Source organism: Pseudopodoces humilis, chromosome 3 (assembly GCF_049639895.1).
Source record: "Pseudopodoces humilis isolate 2021_Gansu_Grassland_sample_001 chromosome 3, ASM4963989v1, whole genome shotgun sequence".
Taxonomy (NCBI): domain Eukaryota; kingdom Metazoa; phylum Chordata; class Aves; order Passeriformes; family Paridae; genus Pseudopodoces; species Pseudopodoces humilis.
Genome location: NC_142202.1, coordinates 20,270,882 through 20,287,813, shown reverse-complemented (window position 1 = coordinate 20,287,813; position 16,932 = coordinate 20,270,882). Strand labels below are relative to the sequence as shown.

The window sequence follows — 16,932 nt, the reverse complement described above, 5'->3', positions numbered from 1 at the left end:
CTGTAGACACCTCGAAGGATCATGTCCCCAGTGAGGAGCAGTGGGGCTGTCAATGAGCTGGAATGCAGGATGGCTACCTGCCTACCTATCAATAACATTTATGGGTACACCTTGGGGAAATTATGTGGTGGAGTTTTTTTCCATTCGGCTCTTCCGCCTCTATCCATGGCAATAATGTTTCGTAATAATTGTAACATATCCTTCCGTAGCTTATCAGTGAAATTTACCCTACCTCTGAGGCCTGTGCACTTAGGCAATGCCACACAAGAAAAATGGAATACCTATTTCAGAAAATAAAGCCCTATTTTACACAGTGAGTGAAATGTGTCAAGTATTTTCTTCTGAATCCATCACTTTAACCACTACTGGGCCACCTTGCTCTTTAGCTAAGTCAGGAGTTTTGAAATACTACATAACTATAAAGTCACAAGATTTAGATATATTACAGATGCTGAAACATTATAATTAAACCATCTAAAAGGAAAGTCTGCATAATATGATGTGTCCATAATTAATCCTGAGGGTGATTATTTGATCCAAATTTATTACAGCAGATAAGACAAAATGCCAAAGCAGCCCTGATATCCACAGACAGGAAGACACTATGAACAAGTACCTTCTCATCACAACTTTGTTAATTAAAAGCACTTTTTTCAGTCTATGTGATGACATCAAGTCTACCAGTGAAAAGAAAGTTTTGTTCAAGAGTGACTGCCAAGCCTGACAATCCTTATAAGTAAAGGTGCATTCTAAGTTTATAAAGAAAACCTATGTTGCCTCAATACAGCTTGAGACAAGGATTTATGCACAGAAAGGGAATAGATCAGAAAAAATTAAAATAATTACTCTATGTACATGGACATAAATAAGGATAAGAAGCAGTAGACACTATAGGCTAATCCTACCAAGCTGGGGATGGACGTGGCCCCAGACACCTGTACGATAGGACATGTTAATGGGATCTATGCTATACCAGAAGATCAGAACCTCCAGAATAAAACTCCACCTGCATCCTCTCCAATCTGAAGGAAAAAAACCCCAACTCTAGAAGCACAAAGGACTTCAGACTGAGCACAAAGCAGGATTATGAAGAGTCAGTTATTAGTTTCCTAGCTTCTGCATAGAACTATGTTTCTGCCCACAGGTTTTAGCAGCATTAGTAGCATTGTAGCTTTCGGTAACATTCAGTAACATTTCTCAGCTGTTATTACTCCCCATTCTTACAAGATCAGCTGGTGGCCCTGAAGTGCTATAATAAAAGGAACAGCAAAATCTTCTTTCCTGTCTTTTTCTTAACTAGGAAGAAAATTAACTCTGTTCTAGCTGAAACCAGGACAATACCCAACAGAAGCACAGTATGAAAATCCCTTCTTTGTATTTAAAAACCTAAATAATTAGCCCCCCAACAAGAAGGCAAAGAGGAAGGATCTAAGTTATCAAATATCCATAGAAGTGAGATAAGTGTTAAAGGTGTGTCCCAGTATCTGGAAAGAAGGACATGTTTCTTTCCCATCTGAGGAGAATGATTTCTACAGATGTGTGGATACATCAACCCTGCATCTTCTGCAGATCCATAATGTCCAGCCTCCTCCTCATCCCTCTGATTGTGTGGTTTCAGGAACACACAGACCTTTGTCTGCATAATCTTAATTGCAACATAACCAAATGTACTACCCAGAACCTGGTTCTCCTTGCAGGCTTGTAACCTACTGTGAGTAACAGGAATTTAAGCAGCTGGAAAAGGTCTAGAACAAGGACAAGCTTTTCTGGGAAACACCCCACTCTTCACAGCCTATGCTATTCCAATACATTCTTATGTTTTAAATCTATTTATAATGTTGCTGAATACTTTGTACCTTAAATTATATTTATTATCAAAACTATAATATAGCATGAGTCACTTTCCAATAAAACCAACTGTAGATTATATGCCATTTGAATTCACCTGCCTTCTGCAGGGTTCTAAATCCTTTCAGGCAGTAGGGGGGAAAGTTTAATTTAAGATTTTAATCTTTTTCATATATTATAGCATTTCTATAATGGATTTTGTGCTCCTGAAAACTAAAAGATTGACAGCTCAGGGTATTATAGATTTATTAATCATTGCTTAAATGGGTAGGGTGAGCACTGCTAAGCACTGGCACAAATACTTGCAATCCCAGTCTTGAAGGCAAAATACTTTTTCTAGGTGACTTTATTTTTAATGCCAATTGACCCTTGCTAAACAAGGATAGAACACCTTAAATAATTAGAAAGAGGAGATATTAAAAACTCCCATGAATTCATTAATAAAACGCGTATGGCTGTTATTGCAATATGCAAACATCTGAAGTTTTTAACAGAACTGACAAAATTTTAGCTGAAAAAACCCAGTATCTATAAACTAGAAAACACCTTGTTGGAGATGAACTACACTAGACAAAAGATTGTTCATTACAAGGCTCTCATTGTCCCACAATAAATACAGCATATAATTTTTATAACATCAGTAAAGTGCACCAGTCACTAAAGCTATGATCTATATTGATGAAACATCACATAGTTTCTCTTATAAAAAGATACTATAATTATTACTTGTTAGCCCAGCCTTATAGCAGGTAAAGGCCACCAGATCATGTTCAGGAGAAGAGTATCTAGAGGAAAAGTACTTCTGGGCCTTTGCTGATCCACCATACTGCAAAGTAACATATCCACATTGCACTAAGGTGTTCGGGCAAGTAAAATTTACTCAGTCAGGTCAAAGCTAGCACAGGCTCTCTGTCACACAACCTAAAAGGCTGTCAAGTTTCTCTGGTGATAACTCAGGTTAGTATGAACAGAACACTTATAATTTTTTTTGTTTTTTCATTAATATTTACCCTCAGTAATAGTTCACAACACCAAAACATGCAGGGTTTTGCTCACAATACCCACGTCAAGTATCTAGGTCAACATTATTAAAATAAAATGTCTCTAGGACACAACAGCTTTAGATACTGGTTGGTTAAATCACAAACACTAAAACCAAATATGAAGAATAAAAATATCAGAATGATTCAGCTGCCTACCTGGATATACTAATTTTTCAATCCTTTCATTTTGCTACAAAGTACTACATAGAAATACATTTTTACCTGGCACATCCCAAGCTAGAAATATAGAATATGCATCAATTACTGTGACATTATATGGGACATGAATTTTCTCTGGTGTTCCTACTGGTGTTTGTATAACATATTTATCACTAGTGTTGCTGCCGCCCCAAGTGCTGGCTTCCAGCTGGTAAACATATCTGCACAAACACAAAAAGATCAGTAGACACTGCAGTTAGAAGCTTTAGGTATATCAGTTACAGAACATTTCCATTTTCACCAATTTAAAGTGACTACAATGAGTATTACAAATACTGCATTTGCAAAGATTTTCACGTTTAAGTTTTCTTAATGTGAGAAAAGTAACTTAAAGTAATAATTATCATAGAACCTTAGATACCAGAACTAAAATGCTAATACTAAATACTAATATTAAAATTCTAATTAGCTTACATAAGCAAGAGAACTATTGACTCAAAAAGTGTCAAAACTAATTTCAGAATAACTTCTATAAAAATATCATCAGTCACTTTTGAGCCTATTGCATATGTTCAATATGCACAGGAACTTTAGATACCATGTGCAGTGCTGTTTGTCATATAAAACCTGAAATTTTTCAGAGTATATTCCATGATGGAAAAATACCTACCATTGAGCTACCAACAAACAATCCAAGAAAAAAGAAAAAAAGATTTTTTTATTTGAGTCAGAATGACCTGTTCTCAAAAACAAAACAAAAACCAGAAGTCCTTTGATTAAGGTCTTTCTAACATTTGAAAGACTCCTAAAAGTACTCTACCAATTTTCAGTAACAAAGTAATATTGTAAGAGAATTTTCTTTTGTTCACAATAAATTATATTTTGTACATTTCACTAACACAAGTACCTATGATTTTCAAAGCCTTTCACCTGTTACCAGAGCTCTTTAATATGCCTTACCTACTGTTAGGCTGCAGGTTAACATCTGTGAAATTCAGGTCTGTACTGCCACCCAGGAAAATCTGCTCTCCATCACGGAATAATCGATATTGAGTAATGAGTCCATTGGGTTCCTCTGGCTCACTCCAGTACATTTCCACTTCTGTTGAGCTGACTATGATATGATGGGGTTTTGGCCATACCCCTATTAAAATCAAAATGACACTAGTTTAATTTTATGACAGAAACTCAAAGGTGTTTTTACTTTTCCCATACTCATGATACTGTTTTCAGTAATGAAAACTGGTTTATGTAATGAAAACAAAAAACATTGCCAGGGAGAATGACAGAATTTAACACACTTTCTGTATTTATCCTATAACAAATGCAACCAATTAGACAAGGTAAAGATTAATGGAGAATGAGGCTGCAGCCTTTATATGCCCAGTAGTCTCTGCATATTAATTTGTGCTTTAAAAATTATTCATCTTCTAATTCTAACTTCATTAATGAAGTTAATGAACTTAGAGATGAATTTGGGAAAATTTTCACAAAAAGAAAGTAGAAATGCAGTGCCGGCAGCAAAGAGAATGTGGCAAGATACAAAAACTCCATGACAGACAGATTCTCCTGTGTAAATTTCTACATGATAGCTTGATGGATGACAGTGGTGTTGGGCACCTTGTTAACCCGTCAGAAAATACAAGCCCACATGACCATCTCTTTGCAGTTCTGTAAGAATGAGTTTCTCCCTTACCCTGAGGAGCAGCTTGTAAAGTTTGACCTGAAAGTGGTTGGCTGGAAGCACACCCAGCAGATGTACATGCAACAAGCACAAAACTGTAATTAGTGTACGGCTGCAGACCTAGGAAGAGCAAACAGAGGTTAGGCTGAAATGTTGACATCAATCATTCCAAGAATTATATCTCTGCATAGAAAGTTACTGGACTTTAACTTTTAGCATTTTTGGCAAGCATAAAGCATGAAGTATTCTTACATTACACTTGAACAAAACAGAAATGGTGATTTCTCACTAATTTAGACATAAATCCTCTACTGATTTGAAAGACCCACCAAAACAATTCAGACTGAATGTCTGCCTATGCTGCATTGGATCTATGGATATCCTTCATATATCTGAATCAACTTTAAACCAAAAAACTTAGATGATACTTGCAGTGCAGAAAAACAGCTGTAAGTGCAATTGCTTAGAATTTTGGACTTGAAAAGCTGAATAGTCTGTAATGTTTTGAAAAAGTTATTACAAATACATTTGCAATAATAAGATAATAAAATACTCACTTGTACATGAAACCTTCTACTACATTACAAATAAGTCCAAGGATACTCCTGCCACCTTCCCAATTTCTATTTTTTTATTTTCCCTCTATTTTTTCCCCTATTTGATACACGACTTTACAATAAATGCTACAAAGCAGTTAGAAGGTGAACAGACAACCAAGCCCTCATTACAAGATATTCATTTTAGTTACTCATAATTTTTTTTAATTTTTTTTTTTTCTCAGCTCAAACCTTCTATGCTGGACATCCTTGAATGAGATGAGAATATATTGCTTTGCCTTTTTGTTGGAAATTTTCAAATATCCTTGTGCTGTGTGTTGATGACTTCAGATTTGACATCAAATTGCCTGTGGCTTAAGAATTTGTTTTTAAGGATCCTCACAAAATTGCATTCATAATTTGGCTAAGATACTGAGCTTTTAGAATAGCCAACTCTGTGCACCCAATTAAAGGCTTCTTGTAGTTAAATTGTTAAAGATGCAGACCACTGTGAGATTACCTTAGAGCTCAGCTTGAGCTGCTGATCAGGCTTTCTCACACAGCACCCTCCAGCCCACAACACAGCACCTTTGCTAAACTACTCTTTTGGATATTTCTCATAACTGATCTTTAAGATATCTCCAGGCATAAACACTGAAAAATCTCATGTTTTCAAGGACCCCCTTGTTAACACCGCATAATACATTAAATAAAGGTTCTTGTTCCTGAATGTAAAGGATGCAAAAAGTACAACAAGAAGCAAATTATACACAAAATCTCTTTAAAAATATTAAAATTGCAAAACTAAACACTCAAAAACTAGGAAATCCCAGTGCCAGGACATTGAATAATATAAACTGATCCTCCTTTGTTCACAGGCTTTGTGGCACAGTCCTTTCTAAAACGGTCTCCAACATGTGATCTCTGTCCTGGTTAATTGTAATTTGAGACTTTTTCTTGTAGTGTCCACCCCTAGAGTGTAGAGATGCTTTACTAACACCAACCTGCTGAGCATTTCAAATGTCTTAAAACAGTATCAAACAAAAAATCCCCCCAACCCATTTAAAAACATATAAACTCAAAAAGTAAAAGAGAATTATTTCTCTCTCAGAATCAAGATACCAACTGAAAGAGACTGCGAGAACCAAAAATCTCCTTATTGCTGCTAGGAAGCCATTTGGGATGTGTCTGACTACCTGGTGTTACACAAAACTTTATATACCCATGCACAACTGGTGCCTTCACCTGCAGTTCTGAGAGCTCAGGATATTCAGGTCTCATGCAATGTCATGAAAATGAAGCAGATGTGGTTGTGACAAGCTGAAAGACTGAGATGTACCTTCCTCAGTACCACAGCGTGAACAAATATGAAAGCCCTGGATGTCAGGCCACTCCCCATGGCAGCCCATGCCACCAGCCCCTCAGTGATCCACGTTTGGTCCCCCTGGGCTGGCACTGTCCCAGCTGTGTCCCTCAGTGTGCTCCACATCCCGATGTTCCTGCCTCCTTAAAAGGGAATGTAGCTCTGGGCAGAAGCAGAATTAAGCCCATCTACACTGAGACTCCCAGAAGGAATTAATCCACTAAACACAGCCAAAGCTGAGGCAGCAGTTCCCCATACAGGAGCTTCATTTTATTCCTCCCTGGAAGAGGCACAGATTGTGAACTGAATGAGGCAGTAACCCTATGAACAAATGACACTACTGCTGTGTAATGTAGATTGTTTCTGTGGAAGAGGCTGAATTAGGATTATACAGGTCAATTCGTAGGTATTATACAGGTCAATTTTTAAGCATGTGGCTTTGTGGTCCTAACAGTGTACTTTTGATGTAGCTCCTGTGTCTAAATGGAATTTTTTCAAGAACAACGCGATTCTGTGGCAACAAAACAGCCTGTGCAAGATCTTTGTTTATAAACAAATCCTTGCTTACACCCTGTACCAAGATATTTTAATTAAAATATCTTACAAACAAATAGAGTGAAAGAAGAAGCAGCAATTATGTAGGAAGGTAAAATACTGAATGGAAGACATGCAGGCTGCTTAACAAATTGAACAAGATGTGAAGGAGAGAAAATAAAGAGATGACTCAGAGGGACAGCCCTTGCTGTAACCTAATCATGAACTGGAAGAGAAGAAAAATCATCTGAACATTGTGTATAAAAGTAAGAAGGGAGAAAATGACAGTTGCAGACTAGAGAGAGGCAAAGGCATGGAGGAAAGCCAAGTATTTAACATTTCAGGATAGAAAAGATTACTGTGGCAACAAATTACTTGAATTCCCCTAAAGGGAGTCATGTTCACTTTTAAAGGAAACATGCATAATAAAGCAATACTCATTTACAACTACACTTTAAAGAGAAAAATGAGCATTAAAAAAAGAGCACATGGTTTCAGTAAATTTATTGGTGCAATTCTGATACCTGAAATTCTAGCCATACATGGAGCAGTCACAGGAGATTTTTATCTAGATTATTAAAGCTTTGTATTAGATGCCTTGTCTTATGCATGCTTTGGAAAACTCTGTGCAAACCTTTGTATGTGACTGATAATAAAAATAACAAGTATGATAATCTTGAAATATAAGCAGCATTTTGCTGTTCTAATGTCTCTACTTGATCGTTCATTAGAGGACATTTCTCCCCTCCTTTTCTTTTTTGGTTTATTATTGTGGGGAATTTTAAATTTTTTTGGTTTGGTTTGGTTTTTTTTGTTAACTTAAGCAGTCCATTATACTGTTGTAGTATCTGTCATTTGCCAAAAGGCTGTGGAACAGTGGGGTTTTTAAAGAATGCATTGTTCTATTAGCTGAATCAATTCCTCCTGAAACTGTTTGTCTCCAATTTGTGGGTATGGCTCCAGCAAGGTCAGTAATTAGTTCCCAGGATAACACTCCTGGGCCCCACCATGGGAGTTTTACTCAGGAGGATGTCAGATTGCTGACCACAGCCTCACACAACCCCTTGGCCCTCAAGAGTTTCCTTCAGATAAATATTATTAATGATTCGTGCTGCATATGGAGATAGACTTGACCAGTGATAATACTTTGGTATTTCTTCAGATTTCATTGCCCTGAAATGCAGAATATGTTCAGATGAAAGAATTTCAAACTATTCAGTCATAAAGTACTCATACTATTGTTTCTTTTACTAAAATAAATATTAATTATATTCCTTGGGTTTAGCCTAAAAATGATAGATCCTACAAATTGTTGATAAAGCCTCTTACTTGGGATATTAACTTCAGTGTATTAAAAGGGGGGAGTTGAGAAGAACCTTTTCTATAAACCCACCTGCTGCTGCTGCTGCTGAAGAGGGCACTCTTGGCTTTCTTTTACAAATCTCCTAATTATTTTCCTCATTCTTACCCTCTGCCTGGCCCCACTGCAAAGCATTAGCAGGCCCATTTGTAAAGTAGTAGTAACACAAAGTGAAACAATGCCATAACTGTCATCCAAATTGTTCTGTACAGGGTACTGGAAGTGTTCAGTAATAAATGATATAAAAAGGTCCTTTATTGACAAGCTGCCATGTGCTGTTTGCATTAGAGAATATGAGAAGATGATGGCTGCTGCCCCTAGGTCCCAGTGGCATTCAACTCAGTGAGATAGCAGAAAATGCTTCAGTTTGCTTAAAGCATTGATAACACCTCTAAATAATTAACTGAGGACTTCCTGTCTTCAATTACTTAATGCTTTTTTTAACATCTTGAGAGGATTATAAGCAATTTATGGATTTCACATGATGAGCACATTCACCGCTATTCCCACAAAGCATTTGTGGGATCATGTTTCCAAAGCTTTGATGTAATTAAAAATAAGCAGCAAGACAATGGTGCCGTGGCAAGGTGCTTGCCTTCATGTCTCCTATTTGCGAGACCCGAGATTCAAAGTCTCCACAAATACTAATGCTACAGCTTCATTAATGTTCAACTGTTGCTCAGGGAAAAGCAGGCAGTTTTGGAGGCAAAAAAAAAAAAAAAAAGAAAAAGAAAAAGAAAAAACAAGGATAATGGGAAAATCGAAACATACATCCACAGGGAATAAGACAAACAGTTCAAACATTTGAGATTATGTATGAAGTGAATTTGATTCTTTTATCGCATTCTTTTAATTTAGAGAGCAATAATTACCCACATTGCTAAATCACTCTCATGAATTCCACATTATTACCCAAGGAAGCTCCTGCAGAAAACAGCAAAAGATTTGATTATGACTGTCAGGAGGAATGATCACTTATTCCTGGCTTAACATGGCTGCCCTGGACAGTGGTTTAAAAGAACAGACACACAAAAGAAAAAAATATACTTGTTTCTCCGGAATTAATTTAATTTCTTCTCACTTCCAGCTGGTAAGTATTGTTGGCATTAAAATGGAGATATAACTGCCTTGGAGGAACATGAGAAATATTTTTCAATGGGTTTGATAAATCACTCCTTGTTGGAATGTTCCCTCTTTGAAGTGTAAACTTACAACAGCAATTCTAAAACATGTACCACCAACTCTGGCTAATATCTCATGTCCAGAAGCACTGAATATGGAGATAGGAGTAATACACCATTGATGAATTTCACACTTGAGCATGATATTGTCAAAGAGGGACAGCAAATCTTGCTCTTCTGTGAGTGACTACAGCAGATACAAACTCTTTTAAAGCACTAAGGAATCCACCCTGATTCAGGACTCAGGCTCTAAGGGGTATTTGAGAGTGCCATCTATGCTCTAGAGGATTTTTGTGCCCTAAGTCAAATCCTGCTCTTTGGCTGGCTGTCATATATAGTGGCTATAACATATGAATCTTGAAATTTCCTACTTGTGGGGCAAAAAAACTAGGGAAAAATTAATGCATTTGTGAGATATAAAAATTTAATGAGCAACCTGAGGTCAAAGAGTGAAAAAAAGATATCCCATTATGCTTATGTTCCTGCTCTGTGTTCAACAGCAGCACTTCTAAGTGGAATTTTGCCTCAGTGTAACATTCAAAAATAACTAAAAATTGAATATGTGAAAATAATACATTTGAGGTCTGAGACAAACTTTCCCCCAAAATCCCTGGAATAAAGCTTCTTTCATCAAGTATTTAGAAAATGGCTATAAGCAATATATAATATTATAAACAGAATTAGGGATCTTTCCTATTTTGTCTTCCTTTCCTTTTTATTATCTTGGACATAAAGTACTGGATCTTTCTCAATCCTACACTGTGGCAACATTCACAACTGCATTACTGCATATCAATGATGTTAAAAGAGAGAGTTGAATCTGCATGAAGGGATGGCTGGCCTACACAGAATATCTAAGTCCTTGAGCACACTACATAGCATGCATCTTCAATCGAGCTGGATAGATTTATTTTAAAATTATGAAATTAAATCTATTAATATTTTAACAAACAGCAGCTAGAAATGAAAGAGATCGGAAAAAAATAAATTTAAGATACGTAAAGTCATGATAAAGCGTTCCAAACTGTGCACAGTACTGGGGATTTCAAAGTTACTGACAAGTGGAATTTTTAATGTATTAATACTGTCTTATATCTTAAGGACAGAACATTAGCCTGTCAAAGAGCTCTGCCTCCTTACCTGACACTGTGTGCTGCATTCTGCCTGCAGCATCAATGTGTATAAGTCCTCTCCCCATTTGACTGATCTGGTATTCTCTGATGATCCCATTTGGTTTCTTGGGTGCAACCCAGCTTAAATGTAATGCTGTGGAGTTCAGAGCACTGACTTCTGGTGGCTGAACACTCTCAGGGACTCCTTGGACAGTGACTGCAACTACCTGAAGACATATGAATTAAACAGCAATTTAATGTAATAGTACACTAGATACCATGATCAATGAGAATGTCACTTTTGTTTTAAAATGTTGTTTGGGCTGGCATATCATTACCAAGGGGCTGGAGAAGTAGTTACTTTTTTCCTCCTTTTTCACAATGAAATCTGACCTTGAATACATTACATAAGTCTGTGTCTACAATTTATCACAACAGGTTCACCACGTTTTAGCAACAGTGTATGGCACAGGGTGAAACAACAAAAACTGTATTGCTTGAAAACTCTTGATAACTCTCTTCCATATGGTTTGTCAGTGTCTCTGCATTTTAACTGCCTGATTTCATATATTTTAAGCACCAGTAAACATGGGGCTAAGCCTCCATATATCCCATGCAATCTGAACTCTATTGTAGTTATCTGCAACTCCATACTTGCGTAAGGAATCTAAAGATTCTGAAAGATAGGATAAGTTAGCACTTGTTAAGTTCTTTCTACAAAAAAAAAAAAGGTAATTTTCTACTGACACATCACCACCATCAGCTACAGAAGAGGCATTTCCAAATTACATTGGTTTAATAAGTAAGTCAGATGGTTTTCTCTTTGAGAATCACTTTTCTTTTTCTGTTATTACCACCATAAAATATTTATATTATGCTGTAAATATAAAATGTGCCCTCTATAATATATTGTCTTAGTGCATTTGGTGAAATCAGTCCCCACTTCCAGACTCCAGTGTTTGCAACAGTAAATTCCTTAATTACAGCCAAGTGAAATAAGCAGGATTTATTATCAGGTCAGTGGTTGCAGCAACTGTGCCTACATAGTTTCCAGGCCACAGCTCTGTGTGCAGGCAGAGGACTATCCACCTATCTTCATCCCTCTGCATCAGTGTTTTTTTTAATTTTAGACTTCTGGCTGAGATTTGCATGAATAAGAAAACATTAAAACACCTGCAATTAAAAAGAAAATTAAATCCCACAAATATTATAATTACAAAACATAGTCATTACTCCCCACCTCTGCCCCACAGACCTTACCTTGTAGTCCCAGAAATTCATTTTCAAAGAGGCAAGAATAATATTGTGAAAAAGAGGTCACTTAAGAAATAGTTTTTGCAAATGATGAATAAGGCAGGTTCTTTGCAGAATAAAAACTAGAGCTGGTTAAATAATAATGTTGGTGAAAGGCATCTATGATTCAAAGTGATACAAGAGGAAATTAAACTGTGAGAAAGGGAGGTAATAGATCCTGTTTGCTTAAAACTAAAGCTGAGGCAGGTTGCACACAAAGGGGCAGTAAAGCCTAAAGCAGGTGCAGAAATGGAAAGCCAGCAAAGAGTAATACAATGAAGCTTTTCCAGAAACGAAGAGTAAGAAGTTTGTTGAACAAATTGATAGACTATAACTAAAGCAGATGATCTAAGAAATAGCAAGGAAGAAGAGTCTGTAAACCTCCTAGTGAGAAGCAAAAATTTAATTTCCAGGTTTAGAGAAAGTGCATTTTAATATTCCTTACTCTATTCTGCTGTGTACAGCTTTCTCTTTAACAAATATCAGTCCCTACAGTGCAATTCCAGCTTTGCCAAGACTGAGATACTGCTCTCTTCCTCCGTTTGCATGTATCAACTTGGGGTTCCAAATATTCTTGTGTCAGTAGCTGAATCTGAATCAGATTATTGGGGTTTTTCCCTTATCAATAATCAGTACATCTTCAAACTGCACATTTCCAAAAGCATTTCAATGTCATAACACTGGCTGATAAAATCCTGGCACCAGTTTCCATGAAGCCCACTTCACTAACCTTGCTGCTGTCCGTGCAACCAGCAACAGTGCAGGCTCGCAGCTGGTAGGAATACTCTTGGTATGGCTGGATACCACTGGTGTCTGTGAAGCTCATTTCTGTTCCTCTAAAATGCTCAATTCCATTTCGGAGGATGATGTAGTGAATAATAAGACCTATTGCAGAAAGGAAGTTTTCACTTTTGTTAGCTGAGGGATCCTGTGTGATGGGATAATAACTGACTCTGCATACAGAAAACATTCAGTGAAATATCTGCATTACCACAGTAGCAGATAATCATTCTGATTAAATGCTAAATAGTAGTTACCAGCTACTTTCCTCAGCATATCCATCAGCATCAGAGTAGATCTCAGTTTTTAGTGAGAGCTCTTCTGAGTTTCCTCACAGTTTGAAAATAATAAGCAAGATTTACTGAAATAAACATAAGCACCACCAGCCCTACCCCCAAAATCCCCAAATATTTTTTTTAGGACGACTGTCATTTTCTGATCATATTTGCACACTTATTATGACAACTGTTCTCAAAAGAGACATTTTGGTGCTTTGTAAAGACATACTAAATTATCTTCTGTGAAGAAAACTTTTACTTGCAATGAAAATTATAGCAACCTAGAACAAAACCTTCCTGCAGAGTTTAGGAATATGTGTATTTCAGTGACAGGGGTTAATTAAGATATGTTTTATGATTTTGGAATACTGTCACTGGAATGACAGAAAAAACACTTTAAAAAAATGTATCAATACCATTTGGTTGAAGTGGTTCCTCCCAGTTCAGAAGTATCATGTCTTCCCGATTATCTACTTTGGCCCATTTCGGTGGGCTTACACCCTGTGGCACATCTTGCTTGGTGACAGCTCTGCTAATTTCACTGAAACCTCTTCCATAGCTGTTCCAAGCAGCCACCCTGTACTCATATGTGACAAAAGGTTCGAGGTTCATATCTAGAAAAATAAAATTACATATGGATCATCTCAGTCTTATCAAATACAAAGTAACTTTTTGTTTCCTACATCTACAGATAGAAAGGGATGTTGTTCTTTAGACAGGGTCATTTCTTTCATCAACATTTTGAAAGCAGGTTTATACATTAGGTACTCACTGAATTTCGCTCATTGCATATCCGTGAAGTCTCTGCCCCAATTCAAAGATTACTTCTTAAAAGAATTCTGCTTCACTACAATTCATAGAATCATAGAATGGCCTGGGTTGGAAGCAACTTTAAAGACCACCTAGTTCCACCCCCTCTACCATGGGCAGAGACATCTTCCACTAGCCCAGGTTGCTCAAAACCCCATCCAGCCAGGCCTTGAGCGATTCCAGAGATGGGGCAACCACAACTTCTCTGGGCAACCTGTTCCAATGCCTCACCACCCTCACAGAAAAGAATTTCCTCTTAATATATCATCTAAACCTGCCCTCTTTTAGTTCAAAGTCATTCACCCTTGTCCTATCACTACCTGCCTTTGTAAAACATCTTTTTCCAACTCCCTAGAAGATCCCCCTTAGGTACTGGAAGGTGCTATAAGGTCCCCCTGAAACCTTCTCTTCTCCAGGCTGAACAATCCCAGGTGTCTCAGCCTGTCTGCACAGGAGAGGTGCTCCACCCACTGAGCATCATCATGGCCTCCTCTGGGCTTGCTCTAGAAGACCCTTCACATTTCCTCATATTTAATAAGGGTATGTGATACCATTCAGACCATCTTTTTCCCCAGAGCAAATTAACTATACTAGCAAATCACCAGTCTGGTTTGCCACTTTCCTTACCTGTAAATGAATACTGTGTTGGACCTCCTGTGTAGACAGTCTCCTCTGTTGCTGGACACACACCTGCTTCTACCTCTGTTTCAGCAGCACTCTGTGAACCTATTATCCACGCACAGATATTCTCCTTAGGATCAAAGTCACACTTTCCACAATGTGCCATTTCCTCCTTAGATAAAGGGCAAAGGACATTAGCCTTGCATTCTTCTTTTACCTAAGGAATACACAGGCAAATTTAAATAGACTTCCTGGGTTTTCCTTTCCATATAAAAGCTTCCATTAGTATTTCTCTGTCTTTATACAACACGAAAACCACACCACCACCTTGAGTACACTGATATTTCTAGCATACGGGAGACCCTTTCAGCATTTGGACTGTCTACTGTCTTTGATCATTAATGCTTTTTTAATTCTTTCTAATAAAAACAGATTTTTTTTAATTAGGGTCCTTGGATGAAAGCATCACAAATTTTAATTACTGGAAGCACAAATGGCTGGATTTGTTGAAAACAGAAGAGTCTAGAATCAATGAGAACAGGATTTTATCCAAGAATTTGAACATTCTGTTCCTGCACCAATATCCTGTGGTAAATCAGTAGCAAATTCCCAGCCCCTCACACAGCTTGCCAAGTACACAAGAGGGCTCTGTGCAAGTCCTTGGCAGCTTTTAAGGCTGAGAACTCTATCCATGGGCTATATAAATCATGTCTTCTGCCACATCACTCCTAAACAGAAGCTTTGCTGCAATAAGAGGACCTCTGCAAACATAAATATATAAGATTTAACCCATAAAGAACAATTTCCAGAAATATACACTGAACATCCACAACTTTCCATTAAAATTCATGAAATAATATTTTTGCCAAACCATAAGCTAGAGAGCAGTAATTCTCATAAAATATAGGTTGCTGCAGAAAGAAATGTACTGCCATATTTACAACAAATATTTTTGCCCATTAGGTCATAAACTTCAGAAGGAAAACCAAACATTATATCTAATGATTCCTTAATTCACCTATTGAAATTAGCTTCTTAGCTGATTAGGAACTTCAGTTAATTTAATTTCCCAAATTCGGCACTTCCACAAAAATTACATTGTGATAGATATCCAAATAGGATGCAGGATATAGATGGATTGGATTCCCATGTAAAGTAGCTGCAGAATGTGTCAGACTATCAGCCTTTTTGCTGTTAGTTAATCTACACATATCACAGAGCCAGCACTGCTATCTCTTTTCTACTGTGGGTAAGTGAAATACAAAGCACTTCCTCTGTTTATACCTAGGGCAGGGATCTGGTGTGTTATCTACCAGAATTTGTTAACCATTTTTTGCCTCGCATGAGCTACTAATACAATGCATTGAGGAACAGCAGCTGACTCATCACAATGCCTGGATTTTCTCTGGGAGAAAATTATTCAGTCTGAAAATGAAATTACATTAAAATCTTGACATGAAAAGGTGAAGATGTAAGAAATATTTCTGTATTAACTTAGCGGATGAACAACAGAATATAGGAACACCTGCATATGGCAGGATGGGGTCAGTTTTACTTTACTTTTATGTTTGATAAATTCCACAATATCTCTCTGACTTCTGTATTGTAGAATATTGTAGAACAATATCCAATGTTCTTTTTTTTCCCCCCTCACTTTTTCTCTCTCTCTTACCAAAAATATAAATACAGCCTTACAAAAATAATACACATATTCTTTATATTCTTCTTATTATACAATATAATACAATAATATATATATATATAATGACAATTGAGAACATTTTTACAGCTTATGTATAACACCAGGATGCTAGTTCTTGGAGATTTCTGTTTAATTTAACTTGGAGTTGCAAGGCAAAACTATCTCATGCTGATGCCTACAGTCACAGGGCACTCTTGGAAAGGACCAGATTAGTCTTTATGGTGTTCAGTTTATGCTGACATTAAAACAGAATGAAAATAAACTATATAATTTATTAGGCATGAAAGAACCTATCCTAGTACTGCTGAAATTTATGCCAAAAGGGCCACGGGTATTCTGTAGGATCAGGATTTAAGTCTATCAAGAAAATGTCAATTGCTTTATTTTTATTTTTGAGTTTGTTTGTGGTTTTTTTTAGGAGGTTGGGGGGTCATGTCCTACTGCCTGCCCAAATTGAAATGTTATAGCATTTTCATACTTCAGAGTTGGTCGGTCCAATTTTAATTTCCACTTAATGAACATCATCAGAAACAGTGGTCACTGAATGGAAACTGGCTATTCATGTCAGTCCTGTTAGTATGCCAGCTTTTAGCCACTGTACTAATCTGAAGTGCTGGGCAACACTTCA

General features: G+C 37.0%; 1 protein-coding gene across 1 annotated transcript in view; it reads right to left on the bottom strand.

The window, feature by feature from the left end:
- Positions 1 to 16,932, bottom strand: part of USH2A (usherin) — a 370,331-nt gene that overhangs the window by 64,164 nt on the left and 289,235 nt on the right. The window contains exons 52-58 of the mRNA XM_005523335.2: positions 14,609 to 14,819; positions 13,588 to 13,785; positions 12,844 to 12,998; positions 10,849 to 11,047; positions 4,747 to 4,854; positions 4,011 to 4,194; positions 3,114 to 3,271 (exon numbers count right to left, since the gene is read on the bottom strand). Coding sequence (XP_005523392.2) covers positions 3,114 to 3,271; positions 4,011 to 4,194; positions 4,747 to 4,854; positions 10,849 to 11,047; positions 12,844 to 12,998; positions 13,588 to 13,785; positions 14,609 to 14,819 — 1,213 coding nt within the window. The remainder of the gene's footprint in view (positions 1 to 3,113; positions 3,272 to 4,010; positions 4,195 to 4,746; positions 4,855 to 10,848; positions 11,048 to 12,843; positions 12,999 to 13,587; positions 13,786 to 14,608; positions 14,820 to 16,932) is intronic.